At 44.5% G+C, this 21,963-nt stretch overlaps 1 protein-coding gene across 1 annotated transcript in view; it reads right to left on the reverse strand.

Moving 5' to 3' along the window:
• LOC140207877 (cell adhesion molecule CEACAM3-like) overlaps window positions 1–21,963 on the reverse strand; it is a 39,678-nt gene that overhangs the window by 11,603 nt on the left and 6,112 nt on the right. The window contains exons 3-5 of the mRNA XM_072276422.1: window positions 7,488–7,805; window positions 5,553–5,870; window positions 4,457–4,774 (exon numbers count right to left, since the gene is read on the reverse strand). Of these exons, the coding sequence (XP_072132523.1) occupies window positions 4,457–4,774; window positions 5,553–5,870; window positions 7,488–7,805 (954 nt within the window). The remainder of the gene's footprint in view (window positions 1–4,456; window positions 4,775–5,552; window positions 5,871–7,487; window positions 7,806–21,963) is intronic.

Raw genomic sequence — 21,963 nt, forward strand, 5'->3', positions numbered from 1 at the left:
CCTGGCTCATTAATAGAGTGAGATGGAGGAACTGAGCGAAATACATGTTAGTAGGGAAGTGGTGTTAGGTAAATTGAAGGGATTGAAGGCAGATAAATCCCCAGAGCCAGATGGTCTGCATCCTAGAGGGCTTAAGGAAGTAGTCCAAGAAATAGTGGATGCATTAGTGATAATTTTTCAAAACTCGTTAGATTCTGGACTAGTTCCTGAGGATTGGAGGGTGGCGAATGTAACTCCACTTTTTAAAAAAGGAGGGAGAGAGAAACCGGGGAATTATAGACCGGTTAGCCTAACGTCGGTGGTGGGGAAACTGCTGGAGTCAGTTATCAAGGATGTGATAACAGCACATTTGGAAAGCGGTGAAATGATCGGACAAAGTCAGCATGGATTTGTGAAAGGAAAATCATGTCTGACGAATCTCATAGAGGTTTTTGAGGATGTAACTAGTAGAGTGGATAGGGGAGAACCAGTGGATGTGGTATATTTGGATTTTCAAAAGGCTTTTGACAAAGTCCCACACAAGAGATTAGTGTGCAAACTTAAAGCACACGGTATTGGGGGTAAGGTATTGGTGTGGGTGGAGAATTGGTTAGCAGACAGGAAGCAAAGAGTGGGAATAAACGGGACCTTTTCAGAATGGCAGGCGGTGACTAGTGGGGTACAGCAAGGCTCAGTGCTGGGACCCCAGTTGTTTACAATATATATTAATGACTTGGATGAGGGAATTAAATGCAGCGTCTCCAAGTTTGCGGATGACACGAAGCTGGGTGGCAGTTTTAGCTGTGAGGAGGATGCTAAGAGGATGCAGGGTGACTTGGATAGGTTGGGTGAGTGGGCAAATTCATGGCAGATGCAATTTAATGTGGATAAATGTGAAGTTATCCACTTTGGTGGCAAAAATAGGAAAACAGATTATTATCTGAATGGTGGCCGATTAGGAAAAGGGGAAGTGCAACGAGACCTGGGTGTCATTATACACCAGTCATTGAAAGTGGGCATGCAGGTACAGCAGGCGGTGAAAAAGGCGAATGGTATGCTGGCATTTATAGCGAGAGGATTCGAGTACAGGAGCAGGGAGGTACTACTGCAGTTGTACAAGGCCTTGGTGAGACCACACCTGGAGTATTGGGTGCAGTTTTGGTCCCCTAATCTGAGAAAAGACATCCTTGCCATAGAGGGAGTACAAAGAAGGTTCACCAGATTGATTCCTGGGATGGCAGGACTTTCATATGAAGAAAAACTTGATGAACTGGGCTTGTACTCGTTGGAATTTAGAAGATTGAGGGGGGATCTGATTGAAACGCATAAGATCCTAAAGGGATTGGACAGGCTAGATGCAGGAAGATTGTTCCCGTAGTTGGGCAAGTCCAGAACGAGGGGCCATAGTTTGAGGATAGAGGGGAAGCCTTTTAGGACCGTGATTAGGAAAAACTTCTTCACACAGAGAGTGATGAATCTGTGGAATTGTCTGCCACAGGAAACAGTTGAGGCCAGTTCATTGGCTATATTTAAGAGGGAGTTAGATATGGCCCTTGTGTCTACGGGGGTCAGGGGGTATGGAGGGAAGGCTGGGGCGGGGTTCTGAGTTGGATGATCAGCCATGATCATAATAAATAGCGGTGCAGGCTCGAAGGGCCGAATGGCCTACTCCTGCACCTATTTTCTATGTTTCTATTATATAGTACTAGATTTAGTATGGTATTCCCCCTAGTTGGCCACATACTGTGACAGGAATCGGTTCTGAACACACTTAACAAACTCTGCCCCATCTAAACCCTTGAAACTAATCACGTGCCAATCAATATTAGGGAAGTTAAAGTCACCCATGGTAACAACCCTGTTATTTTTGCACCTTTCCAAAAGCTGCCTCCCAATCTGCTCCTCTGTATCTCTGCTGCTACCAGGAGGCCTATAGAATACACCAAGTAGCGTAACTGCTCCCTTCCTGTTCCTGACTTCCACCCATACTGACTCAAAAGAGGATCCTAATACATTGCCCACCCTTTCTGTAGCTGTAATAGTATCCCTGACCAGTAATGCCACCCCTCCTCTCCTTTTTCCGCCCTCTCTATCCCTTTTAAAGCACTGAAATCCAGGAATATTGAGAATCCATTCCTGCCCTGGTGCCAGCCAAGTCTCTGTAATGGCCACTACATCATAATTCCATGTATATATTCAAGCTCTCAGTTCACTACCTTTGTTCCTGATGCTTCTTGCATTGAGGTATACACATTTCAGCCCTTCTACCTCACTGTCTTTACACCGTTTCTTCTGCTTCTCTTTCCTCAAATCCTCTCTATATGTTAGATCTGGCTTTTCTCCATTCACTTCTTTCATTGCTCTATCGCACCGTGTCCCATCCCCCTTGCACATTAGTTTAAACCCTCCCCAACCATGCTCGCAAACCTACCAGCGCCGATCTCTGCTATACCAGGGACCTGTTCTTAGCTCAGTAAGGTCGATAATTATAAAGTCATCGTTATTCACCTAACTACATGTCGTTCTGTTGACTTTCCATTCACTACTGGTTAAGCGAATTAAGCGACCACTAACGGTTCGAGAGAGTGACCCTCACCCGCCGTTATGCGGAGACAAAGAACGAGCGCTGCGAAGGGCAGTCCCGACATCCCGACAGAGAGCAGCGCCGATCTCTGTTACACTCGGAGACTGAGCCGCACTTCCGGGTTTGCGGGGCAGATAATTGGATTCTGACGTCACAAGCGGCAGCGCTGATTGAATCAGAGAATCTGTACTCTGCTCAGATCTGAATCAAACCTTGTGTACTGTTCCCCAACTATCTGCTGCTATGTTGAATCCGGTAATGATCTCAAAGAGAGTGTTTCTCACCCACCGACATGAAGAGAAAGAGAGAGAGTAAAGTGAACGTCATCCACGCGATCCCGAGAGAGCAGCGCCTGTCTCCGTTACATTGAGAGACTGAGACACATTCTCTGGTCTCCGTGACATATCCCAATTATCCAGTATGCGAAAAGCCGTAGCTGATTGCATGGGAAAGTGAGAAGAGGGAGAATAAATGAACTTTAAACGCTGTAGAAGCAGTCAGAGATAGTCAGAGGCTGTTTGCCAGGGATGAAATGGTTGCCACAAGAAGACACCGGTTTAAGGTGCTGGGGAGTAGATGCAGAGAAGATGTCAGGGGTAGGTGTTTCGCTCAGAGAGTGCTGAGTGCGTGGAATGGGCTGCCGGCAACGGTGGTGGAGTCGGATGCGATAAGATCTTTTTATAGACTTTGGGATAAGTATATGGAGCTTAGAAAAATAGTGGGCTACAGGGAAACATAGTAATTTCTGAGAGAGGGACATGTTCGGCACAACTTTGTGGGCCGAATAAACTGTGTTGTGTTGTAGGTTTTCTACGTTTCTATGCTTCTATAACCTTTCTGAGGATCTACGCTGAGCCCAACATACTGATGCACTTGCAATGAGATTACCGCGGCAGCCATTTTTCACAAGGAGTTTGAGGAGACTTGATATGTCACGAAAGACACTCGCAAATTTCTACAGATGTACCGTGGAGAGCATTCTATCTGTTAGCAGGACGTGCTGGTCTTGGACCCAGCACCTAAGTGTAATTGCGAAGATTGCTTGACAGCGCCTTTACTTCATTAGGAGACTGCAGAGATTGGGCATGAGGTCTAAAACTGTGACAAACTTCGATAGTGGTGGATTGGTGAGTGCATTTACCTGCTGCCTCACGGCTTGCTATGTGGAATATCAATGAGTTTGATTGCAAAATCCTACAAAAAGTTTTGGAAACGGCCCAGCCTATCACCGGTCAAGCTCTCCCAATCATTGAGCACAACAACATGAAGTGTTGTCGTCGGAAAAGAGCATCCGTCATCAAATATCCACAGCATCCGGGACATCTCGCGATGCTGGCGTCAGGAAGAAGGTACACGAACATCAGGACCCGCACCACTAGGTTTACTAACCTTCAGGCATCAGGATCTTAAAGAAAGCGGGTAACTACACTCACTGTCCATCCAGTGATATGTTCCCACAGCCAATGATCTCACTTTAAGGGCACTTTAACTTGCCATTTCATGTTCTCATTATTTATTACTATATATCTATATTTGTATTTACACAGAATTTTGTCTTGTTTACTATCGTGAAATTTTCATTCATCCTGTTATAGTTACTAATCTACAACTTTACAGAGTGTAAGTGAGAGTTGAACAGTCCGAAACATGGGACGGGTAAGGTTCACTAGTGGCCAGTTTCTGCATCGACAGCCACCGATGCCTGTCCGAGAGGAACTCCAAACTAAATCTAATGCGGAACTGTGCTGTTCACTCGGTACAGTTTTGTTCATTCGGAAAGAATGCGTCATCCAGCCACAAACAGCGAAGGTTATATTGTATTCTATCACACCAGAAATAAAATCCAAGTTATAACCCAAGATTGCTTCACTTGTACAAATCTGTCTCACCTACCAATGACACGCAGAGTGACGGTCGCTGAGGTTTGGGATCCACTCGCTGGAACCATATTCACACGGTATCTCCCACTATCTGACATGTTCACCGACTTCAGCAGAAGCGACCCGTTGGAGGTGAATAACTCAGCCCGCGATCTGTAGACATTGTTAACGGACACAGTCTGGTCGATCCATTGGGCAACTGTTCTCCCATTAAAAATCCAGCTTCCAGCGACGACATTGTCCGACGGCCTCACGGAAAAGAGCGCATTTCGCCCAACGGTGACATTTATCTGGCTGTGCTCAACGAAAATGGTAAACTGCTGAGACTGACCTGAGGAAGAGAAAATGGTATGAGGGAAAAGCGACAGATGCGGAGAGACTGCAGAGCTGTACTTGGCTTAATTAGCACAGATAGCTGAGATCTCTACATAGCTCAGTTAGATCGTCTCCTGTAACCTGCCCTTCTATCCTCTAACCACACACAACTCTGTTGATTATCTGATCACTCACGGTTGGAGGGAGTGATCCTCACCCGCCGTTATTTTGAGACAAAGAACGAGCGCTGCGAAAGGCAGTCCCGACATCCCGAGAGAGCAGGTACGACCCTTCAGCCTTCAGGTTCTTGATCGAATCGGATAACTGCACTCATTTGCCCATCCAGTGTATGTCCCCACAACTAATAATCCCACTTTAACGGCGCTTTATCTCGGCATTTCATGGTCTAATTATTTATTGTTATTTATTTATATTTGTATTTGCACAGAATATTGTCTTGTTTACTACAGTGAATTTTTCATTCATCCTGTCACAGTTACTAATCTACAGCTTTGCAGACTGTGAGTGAGAGTTGAACAGTCCGAAACATGGGACGGGTAAGGTTCACTAGTGGCCAGTTTCTGCATCGACAGCCACCGATGCCTGTCCGAGAGGAACTCCAAACTAAATCTAATGCGGAACTGTGCTGTTCACTCGGTACAGTTTTGTTCATTCGGAAATAATGCGTCACCCAGCAAAGAACAGTGAAGGTTATATTGTATTCCATCACACCAGAAATTAAATGAAAATTATAACCCGAGATTGTATGACTTGTGCAAATCTGTCTCACTTACCAATGACACGCAGAGTGATGGTCGCTGAGAATTGGGATCCACTCGATGGAACCATATTCACACGGTATTCCCCGCTGTCTGACATGTTCACCGACTTCAGCAGAAACGACCCGTTAGAGGTGAATAACTCAGCCCGTGATCTGCAGACATTGTCAAAAGACGCGAATTGATCGATCCACTGGGCGATTGTTTTCCCGTTAAAAATCCAGCTTCCACTGTTGACCACGACCGACGGCCGCACTGAAAAGAGCGCATTTCCTCGGACGGTGGCATTTATCTGGCTGTGCTCTACGTGGATGGTAAACGGCTGAGACTCACCTGAGGAAGAGAAAATCGTATGAGGGAAAAGCGGCAGACACGCAAAGACACGAGAACTGTACTTTGCTCAATCAGTACAGCATTTGATGCCGTTGGGTCTGTAGTCACTGGAATTCAGAAGAATGAGCGGTGACATCATGGACATCTATCGAATGGTGAGAGGCCTTGTTTGAGTAGATGTGGAGAGGCTGTGTCCACGGTCTCCCACACTCCAAGAATATGGTCTCAGGCTAACCAGCTTCCTAACTCCAAAGTCCCTCCAGAGCAGTTGCGTGTTTGTGAATCTTTTTTGCACATTTTGAGTTTCATTTTGAGAGAGAGAGAGAGAGAGAGAGAGAGAGAGAGAGAGAGAGAGAGAGAGAGAGAGAGAGAGAGAGAGAAGAGAGAGAGAGAGATGGATAGATGATGGGCGGATAGATCAAGTATGGCATTGCCCCTCGTCGGCCTGTCAAAATATTGTGACAGGGATCCGTCCTGCACACAATAATGTCACCCTTCACTCTTCTGGATTCTGGTGAATACAGACCCAGAGACATCAAAGGCTCATCACATGACCAGTCTTTTAATCCCGGAATCATTTTCGTGAACCCGCTTTGAACCCTCTCCAATTTCAAGACATCCTTTCTCGAATACGGGGCTAAAAGCTGTTTACAATACTCCAAGTGAGGCCTCACCAGTGCTCATTAAACTTTCAATATTATATGCTTACTTTTATATTCTTGTCCTTCTGAAAAGAATGCCACCATCCCATTTACCTGACTCACAACAGAGTCAACCCCTATATTAACCTTTAGACAATCCTACATAAAGGACTGCCAAGTCCCTTCGCACATCATTCTTTTTTGTTGTATGTTCTCCATTGAACATATAATCAGTGTTTGACACATGGGCTAATACAGTGACACTGGCAGTAAACATTCTGTTGATGTGGTGCTCACGGTAATCCTAACGTCAGAGCTAACTGTCTTGCTTTTCATTAACGCCGAATAAGAAGCACGCCCCCCTCTTGCCGTGCCCTGCAAACTAACTGTGTCATTGTGTTCTACCGGGTCAGCGTCATTTTTTGATGTAGTGTTGGGCCAGGATACGGCTTCAGTAAAAATACGACAGATCACGTATCACGTGTAACTAACTGTGCTGAAATGATGGCTCCAAGAATATATATTCTGCTTCAAGCAAATTACTACAGATGCACAGATCAGAGATAAAACTACAGAATGCTGTCAATATACTTTCATAGACATGTGGGCGGCACTGAGGAGGGGGACATCGTTAAACTTTCAGGTGGATGGCTTAGAACTGATCGTTTCCAGCTGACTTGAAAAACGGTCGGTTTTCAACAATACAGTGTAATACAGCAACAATTGTTACTTGATGGACTTAAACACTGAACTGACATTCGGCAAAGACAAGTGCGAGCAACCTGCAAACAGAAACGGCGATACACAGTCAGGCACAACAGTGAGAACTGAGCGGTCCGAAAACAGGTCTGCCAGAGTTCAGTGGAGCCCAGGTTCTGCGATACCGTAAAGGTTATATTGTATTCATTCACCACAGGAATAAAATGAAATTTATAGTCCGAGATCGCATGACTCTGTATAACTCTGTCTCACTTACCAATAACACGCAGAGTGATGGTCGCTGAGCTTTGGGAGCCACTCACTGAAACCATATTCACATGGTATTCCCCACTGTCCCGCACGTTCACCGACTTCAGCAGAAGCGAGTTGTCGTGCAGAAATAACTCTGCCCGCGATGTGTAATCATTGGCAAAAGACACGGTCTGATCGATCCACCGGACGACTAAAGTCCCATTAACAGTCCAGCCTCCACTGCTGACGTTGGACGACGGCCGCACTGAAAAAAACGCATCACCCCCAACGATGACATTTATCTGGCTGTGCTCAACGGTAATAGTAAACTGCTGGGACTCACCTAAGAAAGAGAAAATCATATGAGGGAAAAACGACCGACGCAGATAGTCATCAGAACTGCACTTATCTCAATCTGTACTGACACCAGGGACCTGTTCTTAGCTCAGTAATGTCTATCATTATAACCTCATCTTCATTCACCTAACTACCCGTCCTTCTGTTGATTATATGATCACCAGTGGTTAGAGAAACTGATCCTCACCCGCCGTAATGCAGAGACAAAGAACGAGCGCTGCGAAGGGCAGTCCCGACATCCCGACAGAGAGCAGCGCCGATCTCTGTTACACTCGGAGACTGAGCCGCACTTCCGGGTTTGCGAGGCAGATAATTGGATTCTGACGTCACAAGCGGCAGCGCTGATTGGATCAGAGAATCTGTCCTCGGCTCAAAATCCAGATCAAATCTTGTGTGCTGTTCTACAAATATCTGCTGCTGTGTTGAATCCGATAATGATCTCAAAGAGAGTTTCTCTCACCCACCGACATGAAGAGAATGAAAGAGAGTAAACTGAACGTCATCCACGCGATCCCGAGAGAGCAGCGTCTGTCTCTATTACACTGGGAGAGTGAGACATATTTTCTTGTCACCATTGCAGATCTCGAGAGTCCTTATCTGAAAAGCCGGAGCTGATTGGATCTCACAGGGAGAAGGCGGAGACTGAACGAACATAATACACTGTTCAAACAGGAGGCTATTCAGCCCTTGTTATTCTTCTCTCCTCCTCTATCAGCTCACGTAGCATTTTCTCTCAGCACTGTTTTCCTGCGAGAATGATAGACTGGTCCGGTGTTGCTGTTGCATTAACGTTTGCACACAAAGGCAGCAAGACCAAGGAATTGGTTGTAACTTCACGAAGGACAATTCGGTTGAACGTACACCAGTCCTCACTGAAGGGCCGGCGGAGATAAGCGTGGGCAGATTTAAGTTCCTTCTTAGAGGAGCTCTGTTTGCCCTAACATATTTATATATTCACAAAGAAAGCCACGTCCGCGGTTGTATTCTTTTACATCATTGATGAGATATGGTTTTGGTCCATAATCAAGGGCTATCACCGTCCCATATATAGTCCTCACTTCATTACTAGAATTCGGGATATGGACTCGTCCCATTATTACGATCGGGAATATGCTCTCGTCGCATTACTACTATCCGGGATATGCTCTCGTCTCATTACTACCATTCGGGATATGGTCTCGTCTCATTTTTACCATCCAGAATATGCTCTCGTCTCATTGCTACCATCCGGGATATGCTCTCGTCTCATTACTGATCGCATCCAAGATATCCTTAAGTGGGAGGGAGAGGAGCCAAAGGTTGTGGTACATATAGGTAACAATGACATAGGTAGGGAAAGGGAAGAGGGCCTGAAAGGAGAATATAGGGAGTTAAGAAGGGAGTTGAGTAAAAGGACCGCGAAGGTAATAATTTCAGGATTACTGCCTGTGCCACGCGACAGTGAGAGTAGGAATGCGATGAGGTGGAGGATAAATGTGTGGCTGAGGGATTGGAGCAGGGGGCAGAGATTCAAGTTTTTCGATCATTGGGACATCTTTTGGCGCAGGTGTAACCTGTACAAAAAGGACGGGTTGCACTTGAATCCTAGGGGGACCAATGTCCTAGTGGGGAGTTTTGTGAAGGATACTGAGGTGACTTAAAAGTAGAATGCTTGAGGGAGTGGGGTGGGAATCAAATTGAAGAGACTAAGAGAGAGGAGTTTAGTTCACAAATAGAGAAAGTTAGTAGACAGTGTGTGAGGGGGGATAAGCGGAGAACAGAGATTCGGAATACTCAGCCCAAAGATGTAGGGGAGAAGGAAGAAAATAATAACGAAGCTGTCTGCTCCATTAAGGATAAACAGAGAGTAAGAGGTGGAGAGTTTCTTAGATGCATCTATTTTAATGCTAGGAGCATTGTAAGAAAGGTGGATGAGCTTAGAGCATGGATTGATACCTGGAAATATGATGTTGTAGCTATTAGTGAAACATGGTTGCAGGAGGGGTGTGATTGGCAACTAAATATTCCTGGATTTTGTTGCTTCAGGTGTGATAGAATAGAAAGGGCAAGAGGGGGAGTGGTTGCATTGCTTGTCAGAGAAAATATAACAGCGGTGCTCTGGCAGGATAGATTAGTGGACTCGTCTAGGGAGTCTATTTGGGTGGAATTGAGGAATGGGGAAGGTGTAGTGACCCTTATTGGGGTGTATTATAGTCCGCCTAATGGGGAGCGAGAATTGGAGGAGCAGATTTGTAAGGAGATAGCAGATATTTGTAGTAAGCACAAGGTTGTGATTGTGGGAGATTTTAATTTTCCACACATTGACTGGGAAGCCCATTCTGTAAATAGGTTGGATGGTTTGGAGTTTGTCAAATGTGTGTAGGATAGTTTTTTGCAGCAATACATACAGGTACCAACTAGAGAACGGACAGTGTTGGATCTCCTGTTACGGAATAAAATAGGGCAGCTGACAGAGTTATGTGTTGGAGGGCACTTCGGGTCCATTGATCACAATACCATTAGGTTCAATAAAATTATGGAGAAGGATAGCATGGGACCCACGGTTGAGATTTTTGATTAGGAAATGGTTAACTTTGAGGAGATGCGAAATGATGTAGAAGGAGTGGATTGGGACAATTTGTTTTCTGGGAAGGATGTAATAGAGAAATGGAGGTCATTTAAAGGTGAAACTTTGAGGGTACAGGATCTTTATGTTCCTGTTAGGTTGAAAAGAAAGATTAAAAGTTTCAGACAGCCATGGTTTTCAAGGGATATTGGAAACTTGGTTCAGAAAAAGAGAGGGATCTACAATAAATATAGGCAGCTTGGAGTAAATGAGGTGCTCGAGGAAAAGAAAGAATGTAACAAGAATCTTAAGAAATAAATTAGAAAAGCTAAAAGAACATACGAGGTTAACTTGGCAAGTAAGTTGAAAATAAATCCAAAGGGTTTCTACAGTTTTATTAATAACAAAAGGATAGTGAGGGATAAAATTGGACCCTTAGAGAATCAGAGCGGACAGATATGTGCGGAGCCAAAAGAGATGCGGGAGATTTTGAACAATCTCTTTTCTTCGGTATTCACTAAGGAGAAGAATATTGAATGCTGTAAGGTAAAGGAAACAAGAAGGGTAGTTATGGAAAGTATGATAATTAAAGAAGAGGAAGTACTGGAGCTTTTAAGGAACATAAATGTGGATAAGTCTCCATGTCTAGAAAAGATATTCCCTAGAAACTTGAGAGAAGTTAGTGTGGAAATAGCAGGGGGTCTGACAGAAATATTTCAAATGCCATTAGAAATGGGGTTGGTGCCGGAGGATTGGCGTATTGCTCATGTTGTTCCATTGTTTAAAAAGGGTTCTAAGAGCAAACCTAGCAATTATCAGCCTGTGAGTTTGACGTTAGTGGTGGGTAAATTGATGGAAAGTATTCTTAGAGATGGTATATATAATTATCTGGATAGACAGGGTCTGATCAGGAACAGTCAACGTGGATTTGTGCGTGGAAGGTCATGATTGACAAGTCTTATTGAATTTTTTGATGAGGTTACGAGGAAATGTTGACAATGATAAAGCGGTGGATGTTGTCTATATGGGCTTCAGTAAGGCCTTTGACAAGGTTCCACACAGAAGGTTAGTTAGGAAGGTTCAATCATTAGGGATTAACATCGAAGTAGTAAAATGGATTCAGCAGCAGCTGGATGGGAGATGCCAGAGAGTAGTGGTGGATGGCTGTTTGTCAGATTGGAGGCCGGTGACTAGTGATGTGCCTCAGGGGTCTGTACTGAGTCCAATGTTGTTTGTCTTATATATTAATGATCTGGATGATGGGGTTGTAAATTAGATTAGTAACTATGCAGATGATACTAAGATAGGTGGCGTTGTGGATAATGAAGTAGGTTTTCAAAGTTTGCCGAGAGATTTAGGCCAGTTAAAAGAGTGGGCTGAAAGATGGCAGATGGAGTTTAATGCTGACAAATGTGAGGTGCTACATTTTGGTAGGACTAATCAAAATAGGACATACATGGTAAATGGTAGGGCATTGAAGAATGCAGTCGAACAGAGGGATCTAGGAATAATGGTGCATCGTTCCCTGAAGGTGGAATCTCATGTGGATAGGGTGGTGAAGAAAGCTTTTGGTATGCTGCCCTTTATAAATCAGAGCATTGAGAATAGGAGTTGGGATGTAATGTCGAAATTGTATAAAAACTTTGGTGAGGACAAATTTGGAGCATTATGTACAGTTTTTGGAAAGACCATAAGACATAAGACAAAGGAGCAGAAGTTGACAATTCGGCCAATTGAGTCTGCTCTGCCATTTTATCATGAGCTGAAAGGTTAAAAAAAATAACATGGTTGTTATCATGAGTGACTTTAACTTCCCTAATATTGATTGGCACCTGATTAATTCCAAGGGTTTAGAAGGGGCAGAGTTCGTTAAGTGTGTCCAGGACAGATTCCTGTCACAGTGTGTGGACAGACCTACTGTGGGAATGTCATACTTGATCTAGTACTAGGTAATGAACTGGGTCAGGTCACAGATATCTCAGTGGGTGAGCATCTGGGGGACAGTGACCACCGTTTCCTGGCCTTTAGCATTATCATGGAAAAGGATACAGTCAGACAGGAGAGGATTTTTTTTTTAATTGATGAAGGGCAAATTATGAGGCTATAAGGCTAGAACTTGTGGATGTGATTTGGGATCATGTTTTTGCAGGGAAATGTAGTATGGACATGTGGTCAATGTTTAGAGATCTCTTGCAGGATGTCAGTGATAAATTTGTCCTGGTGAAGAAGACAAAGAATGGTAGGGTGAGGGAACCATGGGTGACAAGTGAGGTGGAAAATCCAGTCAGTTGCAAGAAGGCAGCATACATGAGGTTTAGGAAACAAGGATCAGATGGGTCTATTCAGAAATATAGGGAAGCAAGAAAGGAGCTTAAGATGGGGCTGAGAAGAGCAAGAAGGGGGCATGACAAGGCCTTGGCGAGTAGGGTAAAGGAAAACCACAAGGCATTCTTCAATTATGTAAAGAGCAAAAGGATGACAGGAGTGAAGGTAGGACCGATTAGAGATAAAAGTGGGAATGTGTGCCTGGAGGCTGTGGAAGTGAGCGGGGTCCTGAATGAATACTTCTCTTCGGCATTCACCAATGAGAGGGAACTTGATGATCATGGTGAGGACAATATGAGTGAGGTTGATGTTCTGGAGCATGTATGTAAATTAAGGGAGAGGAGGTGTTGGAGTTGTTAAAATACATTAGTACGGATAAGTCTCCGGGGCCTGTCGGAATATTCCCCAGGCTGCTCCACGAGGCGAGGGAAGAGATTGCTGAGCCTCTGACTAGGATCTTTAGAAACATAGAAACATAGAAAGTAGGTGCAGGAGTAGGCCATTCGGCCCTTCGAGCCTGCACCGCCATTTATTATGATCATGGCTGATCATCCAACTCAGAACACCGCCCCAGCCTTCCCTCCATACCCCGTGACCCCCGTAGCCACAAGGGTCATATCTAACTCCCTCTTAAATATAGCCAATGAACTGGCCTCAACTGTTTCCTGTGGCAGAGAATTCCACAGATTCCACAGATTAGGTCCTTGTTATCCATGGGAATGGACTGGAGGATTGGAGGGAAGAGAATGTTGCGCCTTGTTCAAAAAAGGTAGTAGGGATAGTCCGGGTAAATATGGACCACTGAGCGTTACGGCTGTGGTGGGGAAGCTGTTGGAAAAAAAAAATCTTAGAGATAGGGTCTATGGCCATTTAGAGAATCATGCCCTGATCAGGGACAGTCAGCATGGCTTTGTGAAGGGCAGATCGTGTCTAACAAACCTGATAGAGTTCTTTGAGGAGGTGACCAGGCATATAGATGAGGGTAGTGCAGTGGATGTGATCTATATGGATTTTAGTAAGGCATTTGACAAGGATCCACACGGTAGGCTTATTCAGAAAGTCAGAAGGCATTGGATCCAGAGAAGTTTGGCCAGGTGGATTCAGAATTGGCTTGTCTGCAGAGAGCAGAGGGACATGGTGGTGGAATACATTCAGATTGGAGGATTGTGACTAGTGATGTCCTACAAGAATCTGTCAGGGACCTCTACGTTTCGTGATTTTTATTAACGACCTGGATATGGGGTTAGAGGGGTGAGTTGGCAAGTTTGCAGATGACACAAAGGTTGGTGGTGTTGTGGATAGTGTAGAGGATTGTTGAAGAATGCAGAGAGACATTGGTAGGATGCAGAAGTGGACTGAGAAGTGGCAGATGGAGTTCAACCTGGAGAAGTGTTAGGTGGTACACTTTGGAAGGACAAACTCCAAGGCAGAGTACAAAGTAAATGGCAGGATACTTGGTAGTGTGGAGGAGCAGAGGGATCTCGGGGTACATGTCCACAGATCCCTGAAAGTTTCCTCATAGGTAGATAGGGTAGTTAAGTATGATTATGGGGTGTTAGCTTTCATAAGTTGAGGCATAGAGTTTAAGAGTCGCGATGTAATGATGCAGCTCTATAAAACTCTGGTTAGGCCTCACTTGGAGTACTGTGTCCAGTTCTGGTCGCCTCACTATAGGAAGGATGTGGAAGCATTGGAAAGGGTACAGTGGAGATTTACCAGGATGCTGCCTGGTTTAGAGAGTATGCATTATGATCAGAGATTCAGGGAGCTAGGCCTTTACTCTTTGGAGAGAAGGAGGATGAGAGGAGACATGATAGAGGTGTACAAGATAATAAGAGGAATAGATAGAGTGGATAGCCAGCGCCTCTTCCCCAGGGCACCACTGCTCAATACAAGAGGACATGGCTTTAAGCTAAGGGGTGGGATGTTCAAGGGAGATATTAGAGGAAGGTTTTTTACTCAGAGAGTGGTAAGTGCGTGGAATGCAGAGCCTGGGTCAGTGGTGGAGCCAGATACACTTGTGAAGGTTAGGAGACGACTAGACAGGTATATAGACGAACTTAAGTTTGTGTTGTTATATGGGAGGCAGGGTTTATGGGTCGGCAAAACATTGTGGGCCGAATGGCCTGTAAAGTTGTGTACTATTCTATGTTCTATGTTCTATGTTCATGTCACCGAATTATAGGAAAGATGTCAATAAAATTGAGAGTGTATAGAGGGGATTTACTAAAATGTTGCCTGTGTTTCATCTCCAAAGTTACAGAGAAAGGTTGAACAAGTTAGGTCTTTATTCTTTGGAGCGTAGAAGGTTGAGCGGGGACTTGATAGAGGTATTTAAAATTATGAAGGGCATAGAGAGTTGACGTGGATAGGCTTTTTCCATTGAGAGTGGGGGATTCAAACAAAAGGACATGAGTTGAGAGTTAAAGGGCAAACGTTGAGGGATAACATGAGAGAGAACTTCTTTACTCAGAGAGTGGTAGCTGTGTGGAGCGAGAAGTGGTCAAGGCAGGTTCGATGTTGTCGTTTAGAGTTAACTTGGATTGATAGATGGACAGGAAAGGAATGGAGGGTTATGAGCCGAGTGCAGGTCGGTGCGACTAGGTCAGAGTAAGCGTTCGGCACGGACTAGAAGGGCCGAGATGGTAGCTTCCGTGCTGTAATTGTTATATGGTTACATGGTTATAGGAGAAAATCGTATAGGGGAAAAGCGACAGAGTCGGATGGACCTGAGACTGTACAACAAGAAAAGATATTTAGGTACATTCTCTCTGAACCTAATCTTTCCAGAAACCACCCGCCTCACAGTAGATTCTCTAATCTCTGCCGGTCAAAGAGAGCGACCCTCACACGCAGGAATGAAGAGACAAAGAAAACCGCTGAGATGGACAACCCCGCCATCCAAAGAGATCAGCGCCTGTCTCTGTTACACTCTGAGACTGAGTTGCAGTTCCTGGTCTTCAGATAATTGGATATAGCCCCAATCAGAGACTCGATATTTTCCCCGAAAATAATCAATTATTTGAAACCTTTAACTACCACGGTATCAGCATAAATTAGTCACTTTTTTCTCCTGGTGGAGGAAGCAGTTCCGAAGCCTGTTGGTCGTTGCTTTTATGCTGCGGTAATTCACCCCATTGACTGAATCGCGGATGTTTTTTTTTCCCGATATTTGCTTCATCCTTAGATATTGTGAAATTCCATAAAGTCCCATGAGACCGCAGGAAGATTACAGTCCTCTCCAGGTCACACGTGAAGGACAGATCTGTCTGCATGATTTTAGTTGTAGGAATATTAGTATTGGGAAATCTCAGATATAAGGTCTACCATCATTTGGATAGTGGAGGGCTGGTCAAGAATATTTGCCATGACTCTTTAGGTGGGAGGTAATTTAATTCGAGCATTTGGAGACTTTCGGAAGATATCAAAAGAGTGAGAGGCTTCCGACAAATCCAAGTAACCTCTCTGTTGATTCTGTAATCTCTGCTCTCGAAGAGAATCACTCTCACCCGCAGGAATGAAGAGAAAAAGAACAAGCGAAACTAAAAAAGTCATTCGGAGGGAAAAAATGAAATATGAGAGTAAGCTGGCGACTAGTATCGAAGGAGATAGTATTTTTTTTTATGAATCTAAAGGGTAAAAGAGAGTCGAGGGTAGATATAGGACCAATACAAAATGATGCCGGAGATATTGTAATGAGAGATGCGGACATGGTGGAGTAACTGAATGCGTATTTTGCATCAGTCTTCACTGTGGAGGACGCCTGCAATATACCGGACGGTCAGGAGTATCAGGGAAGGGAAGTTTGTGCAGTGAAAATTACAACTGAGAAGGTGCTCAGGAAGATTAATAGTCTGAGAGTCGATAAGTCTCCTGGAGCTGATGGATTGCACCATTGGGTTCTGAAGGAAGTAGCTGGAGAGATTGCAGTGGCATTAACGATGATCTTTCAAGAACCGATAGATTCTGGCAATGTATCGGATGACTGGAAACTGGCAAATGTTACTCTCCTATTTACGAAAGGGGGTAGGCAGTGGAAAAGAAACTATAGACCTGTTAGCCTGACATCAATGTCAACGTTGTTGGAATTGATAGTTAGGGATGAGATTGGGAATTACCTGGAGGCACATGACAGGATAGGATAAAGACAGCATTTTTTCCCGTCAGGAAAATTCTGTCTGATAAACCTACTGCAGTATGTGAGGAAATTTGCCAGGAGGGAAGACAAAAGACATGCAGCAGACGTGCTGTACCTGCATTTTCAGGCCATTGACAAGGTGCCGGAGATGAGGCTGTTGAGGAAGATAAGAGCCCATGGAATTACAAGAAAGTTACGATCATTAGTGGAGCACTGGCTGGTCAGCAGAAAAAAGATTATTGGAATAACGGGATCCTATCCTGACTTGCTGTCAGTTATCAGTGGAGTTCCAAAGTGGTTGGTGTTGGACCGCTATTTTATCCGATGTACGATAATGACTTAGACTGTGGGATAATGGATTTGTGGCTAAATTTGCTCATGATACAAAAATAGGTGGAGGAGCAGGTAGTGTTGAGGAAACAGAGAGCCTGCAGGGAGACTTGGATATTTTAGGCGAATGGACAAAGATGTGGCAAATGGAATACAATGTTGGGATGTGTATGGCCATGCATTTTGCTGGAAGATATAAATGGGCAGACTATAATTTAGATGGTGAGAGAATTAAAAATGCAGAGATGCAAAGGGTCTTGTGAGTCCTTGTGGAAGATTCCATCAAGGAAAACTCCAGGTTGAGTCGGTTGAGAAGAAGCCGAATGCAATGCTGGCATTCATTTTTAGAGGTATAGAATATAAGAGCGGGGATGTGATCTTGAGGCTCCTGAAGGCACTCGTGAAACCACACTTGGAGTATTATGTGCAGATTTGGGCTCCTATTTTGGAAGGATACATTGACATTAGGGAGAGTTCACGGAAGATTCACGACAATGAGAGGGTTACCCTATGAGGAACATATGGCATCTGTTGCACTTATTCCCTGGAGTTCAGGAGGATGAGGTGGGATCTCATAGAAACGTTCTGAATGCTAAAAGGCCTGAACAGATTCAATATTCCAAAGTTATTTACCATGTTAGGGGATATCTAGGACAAGAGGGCACGACTTCAGGATTGAAGGACATCCTTTTACTACTGAGATGCGAAGAAATTACTTTAGTCGGTGGTTGGTATGTCTGTGAAATTTGTTGCTACGAGCGGCTGTGGAGACGAAGTCACTGGGAGTATTTAAGGCAGAGATGGACAGGTTCTTGATGAGTCAGGGCATCAAAAGTACGGGGTGAAAACACCGTAGTGGGGATGACAAGAAGAATTGGATCAGCCCATGATTGAATGGCGGAGCAGACTCGATGGACCGAACGGCCTACTTCTCTGCAATACCGTGTGGTCTTAAAATCCACTGTAAACGGTTTAGTTGTGGGCACACACACACCCCAGCCGTCACCGAGAGGAAAGGCTGAGCAGTTTCAGGATGCTGGATGTCAGCCTCTCTGAGGATCTGTCCTGGGCCCAATATATAGATGCAAATGCGATGAAGCCAAACTAAGAAGTTTGAGGGGACTTGCTCTGTCACCTCAGATATTCGCAAATTTCTGCAGATCTACCGTGGGGAGCATTCTAACTGTTTGCATGACGTGCTGGTCTTTGACCCAGCACATGAGTGCAATTGCATGGCAGCGTCCTTACTTCCTTACGAGGTTGTGAAGATTCGTCATGACGTCTAAAACTTCTACAAATCCGACAAGAAGTAGTGGATACGGCCCAAACGGCAGTCTGTTCTGAAAGTTTAGTTATTCTGCGATTCAGGGCACGGACGGAGTCGGAATCAGAACTGGATCAGCGATAGGGATCCATGACTGAGGTGTATTCACCGACAGGATTCCGGTGACGAATGGGATGCACCGGGATCAATTGGGATCTCTGTAATTCCCTCTTTATCTTGATCACATGGACGTGAGTGTCAATAGCTCAATTCGTAAGTTGGGCGACGACACGATATTAGGGGGTCTCGTTGAATGTGAATCGGGTTACACTGAATGACAAAGAGATTTGATCTGATACTTAGACGTTCCGTAAAATTAGGAATTGATTTCAAACTATTTTAACGTGACGTGATGTATTTGAGACATTCGCACCAAGAGTTAACCAATACAGTGAATGACGCGATACTGAAGAGCGTTGTGGAACGGAGGGATGAGCGACTAGGTGCGGAGATTGTTGAAAGTGGCCGGACACTGAGACAGGGTTGTGAAAAGCGCGTTTAGCACACTGGATTACATCAGTCAGGGATCAGTGTTCAGGAGGCGGGGTATGATTGTTCAGTTACATAAGCCAATTGTGAGACCACAACTGGAGAATTGTCTGCAGGCTTGGCTACCATGTTATAGGGAAGGCATCGTCAATCTAGAGACAGAGAAGAAGAGATACTCGAGGATATTCCATCCGATCATGAGCTAATATGGGGTGGCACATGAATTCTCAGGATAGCGAAGACGTTTGTCTTCTTTCCGACGGGATTGGGAGTCTAAACCCACAGGGAACAGATACAAAAAAAGGAAGATATTCCAAGGACAACTAACAGGTAATTATTTTGCGCAGATGGTGGTATGCCTCTGGGCTGAACTGCCTTAAGAAGTAGTGGAATTACAATAGCTTAGAGGCATTTAGGAGGGGCTTGTCGGGTTATTGTTGAATAGACGAAACTGTGGGGTTATCACCGAGTAGGTGGACTGCACTGGATGTTTCCGTGATCAATATCCCAGACTCAGTAAAGGCCCACAATTCATGAACAAACTGAACAGAATGTCAAAAAAAAAACTGGAGTACAGTAGGAGGAAGTATTTAGCAGTTGAACTAAGCGAAATGTCAATTACATAAACACAGGGTGCATGAGGGGAATTCCAGACACACCCGGTATAGTCTGAACTCGGCTACATTCTTTCATGCCGAGCAAGGAAACAAAGTTCAGTGTTAGCATTTTGTCATTGAGCCAAATAAATTCGTTACGCCCATCAGCAAATAACGACCTGTCGGGCAACATTTGTGAGCGTGCATGGCAAGCCTAACAGAGCATAATAATCAGTGAAGGAACCCTTTCCCGATAGGAGACTGCACCACACCAGCTGTTGATAAAGAATAAACAAACACAACATCTCTGTTGTAACACAGAGAGCTCCGAGACCTCCACAGACTCTGCATACAAAGCACACCTAATACGAGGAAGTTTTGTGTTGCTGAACTGGATCTTCTGGTTACACGGATAAAAGCCTGTAGCTGGCTGCGTCAGAAGATGATATGTCAACAAGGGTGAGACATTGTTCGTTTAGTTAAAAAAAAAGTGAGCCATCAACTGAAATGCCGGAACCGGATTCGAAGGCGCAAACCGAAAAAAATAAAATCTCATTTGACACTGACCTGGACACGGCAAGGTCTAGGCTGAGAGATGTAGATTTCCAGGTACATCTAAAACAAATGCACAATACATTTGCGCAATTTAAACAAAGATATTAAAGCAGATTCTCGTAACGCTAGGCAATACACCAATAGCATTATCCACTTCGTACGTTTACTCCACAAAACATGTAGCATGTAGATATGAAGGAAGAGGATGTGCTGGAGCTTTTGGAAAGAATCAAGTTGCATAATTCGCCGGGACCAGACGGGATGTACTCCAGTCTACTCTGGGAGGCGATGTGGAATAGATTGCTGAGCCTCTGGCGATGATCTTTGCATTATCAATCAGGACGAGAGAGGCTCCGGAGGATTGGAGGGTTGCGGATGTTGATCCCTTATTGAAGTAAGGGAGCAGAGACAGCCCAGGAAATTATACAATAGGGAGTCTTACTTCGGTGGTTGTTACGTTGATGGAGAAGATCCTGAGGGGCAGGATTTACGAACACTTGCAGAGGCATAATGTGAGCAGGAATTGTCAGCATGTCTTTGTGAAAGACAAATCGTGCCTTACGGGCCAGATTGAATTTTTTGAGGATGTACCTAAACGCATTGATGAAGGTAGGGCCGTAGATGTAGTGTATGTGGATTTCAGCAAAGCATTTGATAAGGTACCCCATGCAAGGCTTACTGAGCATGTTGGACGCATGGGATCCAAGGGGTCATTGCTTTGTGGATCAAGGCCTGGCTTGAACACAGAAGGCAAAGAGTGGTTGTAGACTGGTCATATTCTGCATGGACCGGTGACCAGTGGTGTGCCTCAGGGATCTGTTCTGGGACACCTGCTCATTTGATCTTTATAAATGACCTGGATGACGTCATGATCATAGAACCATAGAACCATAGAAACTACAGCACAGAAACAGGCCTTTTGGCCCTTCTTGGCTGTGCCAAACCGTTTTCTGCCTAGTACTACTGACCTACACACGGACCATATCCCTCCATAAACCTCCTATCCATGTATCTGTCCAAATTATTCTTAAATGTTAAAAAAAACAGCATTTACCACCTCGTCTGGCAGCTCATTCCATACTCCCACCACTCTCTGTGTGAAGAAGCCCCCCTAATGTTCCCTTTAAACTTTTCCCCCCTCACCCTTAACCCATGTCCTTTGGTTTTTTTCTCCCCTTGCCTCAGTGGAAAAAGCCTGCTTGCATTCACTCTATCTATACCCATCATAATTTTATATACCTCTATCAAATCTCCCCTCATTCTTCTACGCTCCAGGGAATAAAGTCCTAACCTATTGGACCTTTCTCTGTAACTGAGTTTCTCAAGTCCCAGCAACATCCTTGTAAACCTTCTCTGCACTCATTCAACCTTATTTATATCCTTCCTGTAATTTGGTGACCAAAACTGAACACAATACTCCAGATTCGGCCTCACCAATGCCTTATACAGCCTCATCATAACATTCCAGCTCTTATACTCAATACTTTGATTAATAAAGGACAATGTACCAACAGCTCTCTTTACGACCCTATCTACCTGTGAAGCCACTTTTAGGGAATTTTGTATCTGTATTCCCAGATCCCTCTGTTCCAATGCACTCCTCTGTGCCTTACCATTAACCCTGTATGTTCTACCTTGGTTTGTCCTACAAACGTGCAATATCTCACACTTGTCTGTATTAAACTCCATCTGCCATTTTTCAGCCCATATTTCCAGCTGGTCCAAGTCCCTCTGCAGGTTCTGAAAACTTTCCTCACTGTCTACTACATCTCCAAACTTTGTATCATCAGCAAATTTGCTGATCCAATTTACCACATTATCATCCAGATCATTGATATAGAA

This window comes from Mobula birostris, chromosome 13 (genome assembly GCF_030028105.1).
Source record: "Mobula birostris isolate sMobBir1 chromosome 13, sMobBir1.hap1, whole genome shotgun sequence".
Taxonomy (NCBI): domain Eukaryota; kingdom Metazoa; phylum Chordata; class Chondrichthyes; order Myliobatiformes; family Myliobatidae; genus Mobula; species Mobula birostris.